Source organism: Microtus ochrogaster, chromosome 21 (genome assembly GCF_000317375.1).
Source record: "Microtus ochrogaster isolate Prairie Vole_2 chromosome 21, MicOch1.0, whole genome shotgun sequence".
NCBI classification, from domain to species: Eukaryota; Metazoa; Chordata; class Mammalia; order Rodentia; family Cricetidae; genus Microtus; species Microtus ochrogaster.
This window is the reverse complement of record NC_022022.1, coordinates 5,820,970-5,823,751: the sequence shown is the minus strand read 5'-3', so window position 1 is coordinate 5,823,751 and position 2,782 is coordinate 5,820,970. Positions and strand designations below refer to the sequence as shown.

Sequence of the window (2,782 nt, the reverse complement as noted above, 5' to 3'; positions counted from 1 at the left end):
CACGGGAGAGCAGATGACACGGAGAGCAGATGACACGGGAGAGCAGATGACACGGGAGAGCAGATGACACGGGAGAGCAGATGACACGGGAGAGCAGATGACACGGGAGAGCGTATGACACGGGAGAGCGTATGACACGGGAGAGCGTATGACACGGGAGAGCGTATGGCACGGGAGAGCAGATGACACGGGAGAGCATATGACATGGGAGAGCATATGACACGGGAGAGCATATGACACGGAGAGCATATGACACGGGAGAGCGTATGACACGGGAGAACGTATGACACGGGAGAGCGTATGACAGAGGAGAGCATATGACACGGGAGAACATATGACACGGGAGAACATATGACACGGGAGAGTGTATGACAGAGGAGAGCATATGACAACATGGGAGAGCATATGACAACATGGGAGAGCATATGACACGGGAGACGCTAACTACTATGTTTACAAAAGGCCATCTGCCACAGAACAGAGCATAGAAGAAATTCGTGCATCGGACAGTATTTGATGTACGAGATAGAGAAAGTCCTATATATCGTAGGCTTAGGATTTAAAATTTCTAAGTATTTATGGAGTATCTACTGTGTGTCCACACTATATTGGAGCTGTATGGGATGTAAAATGTGGGATTTTATTTACTCTCACAGAACTTACGGTTTAGTTTTGAATATGACGAACGTTCTAGAAGAGCTGAGAGCAGCGGCCTCCTAACCGTTTTGGTGCCGTAGCTTCTCAGCGTGGATCATATGACTCCTGAGGCGGGGGGGGGGGGGGGTGCTTAGGTGTGGTTGCACAGCGGTTTCTGTCAGGAAGCCCCATAACTCAGCACTCCCTCTTTCCTTATTCTTCCTCTCCCCTCTCTTTCCTGCACTAGAAAATACGATTCGTTGATCCAGGATCAGGCCCGAGAACTGTCATATCTGCGTCAAAAAATCCGAGAAGGACGGGGTATTTGTTATCTTCTGACCCAACACGCAAAGGATACAGTAAAGTCCTTTGAGGAGCTCCTCAGGAGCAACGACATTGACTACTACCTGGGCCAGAGTTTCCGGGAGCAGCTTGCCCAAGGGGGCCAGCTGACGGAGAGACTCACCAGCAAACTCAGCACCAGTAAGTTGGCCACTGGCACGGTCCTAGGCTCGGGTGGCTACCAGTCTCCCACAGCAGGATATTCTGTCCCAGTACCCAGGGTCCTTCCTGTTTCGAGGGTTATTTCTGAATCAGGACTCCCACGAGCTGCATCAGGCACAGCCATTATAGCCATTACAGCTCCTATAGTACCCAGACTCAAGAGGTCAACGTGCAAAATTATGAATTTGGGTCTACCTACCGGAAAAAGGGACTTGTCATCTCAGATACAAAAGAAGGTTGATATGTAAGAGTCGGTGGTCGCACGGCTGTGTGTATAGAAGTCAGGCTGTATTACAGAGAAGAGATGGGGATGGGTCTGGTGACCAGTGAGATAAAATATATTTCCGTCTTTAGCCCCAATTTGGGCATATGAAGGCATGGCTGTGAGCCAGGTCAGGGGTAGCCTCCCTGGCGAGCTTCGGTGAGCTGCCTGCTTGCCTCTCTAAGGATTATCACAGGTGTTCACCCACGAGTGGAGTCAGGAGACAACCAAGATGTTATAATAACAAGGAGCATGGAAGCAGGAGAGCGGTTACTGGGGTACAGGAGGGGGCCCAGCAGGAGGGGTGAGGATAAGTGTGAGCCACAGAGGACTTTATGATCAAAGGATCTCATGTACGTCTATGGCCTTCTCACCATGACACCCTTTGTTTTGTACGGTTAATTTATAATGATAAAAAAGACATAGTCCACGGCTGGGGAAGGAGCTCGGTCTGTAAGTGCTTGCCGTGCAAGCAAGAAGACATGGGTTCAGTCCCCAGAATCTACATACGCAAACCTGCATATGGTAACACACACACTAGTAATCATAGCCCCGAGGAGCCAGAGACAGACGGGTCTCCTGGGCTTGCTGACCAGACAGCCTGGCTTAGCTGGTGAGTCCCAGTTCAGTGAGAGACTGTCTCAGAAAACATGGAAGAAAATGGTGGGTGATTCCTCTGAGCAATAATACCAAGGTTACGCCTTTAATCCCAGCACTGGGAGGCAGAAGCAGGTGGATCTCTGTGAGTTCAAGACCAGCCTGGTTTACAAGAGCAAGTTCCAGGAAAGGCTCCAAAGCTACAGAGTAACCCTGTCTTGAAAAACCATAATAATAATAATAATAATAATAATAATAATAATAATAGCCAAGGTTGCCCCCTGGCCTCCGCAAGTATGCACACGTGCACACACGTGTACACACACACGCACACACACATACATAATTTGAGCACTCAAAAGTAATCTTCCTATAGAAAAAGACAAGATCTCCTGAGTAAATTGGGAGCATGGGGACCATGGGAGAGGGTTGAAGGGGAGGGGAGAAGCAGGGAGGGGAGCAGAGAAAAATGTAGAGCTGAATAAAATCAATAAAAAAAGAAAAATAATAATCTTCCTAACTTATGTGTGGCATAATCACTATTCTATGCCCTAGTGGAACCCGGGTTTTCTATGCACATCTGCAATGTGTTTAACTTCTGTCACTCTCTAAATTTGATTTTCAGAGGATCATAAGAGTGAGAAAGAAGAAGCTGGGCTTGAGCCGCTGGCCCTCAGGTAATTCAGAAGACAGTCTGGTAGAGGAACCCGGGCAGGGTGGTCCTGAGCACACAGACCAGGACAGTCTGGTAGAGGAACCCGGGCAGGGTGGTCCTGAGCGCAC

General features: G+C 48.8%; 1 protein-coding gene across 8 annotated transcripts in view; it reads left to right on the top strand.

Annotated features, from left to right (window-relative positions):
* LOC101998700 (myomegalin) overlaps positions 1–2,782 on the top strand; it is a 213,274-nt gene that overhangs the window by 187,044 nt on the left and 23,448 nt on the right. For all 8 annotated transcript variants that reach the window (XM_026783905.1, XM_013349910.2, XM_013349909.2 and 5 more), the window contains 2 exons: positions 884–1,119; positions 2,625–2,676. In XM_026783905.1, the coding sequence (XP_026639706.1) occupies positions 884–1,119; positions 2,625–2,676 (288 nt within the window). The remainder of the gene's footprint in view (positions 1–883; positions 1,120–2,624; positions 2,677–2,782) is intronic.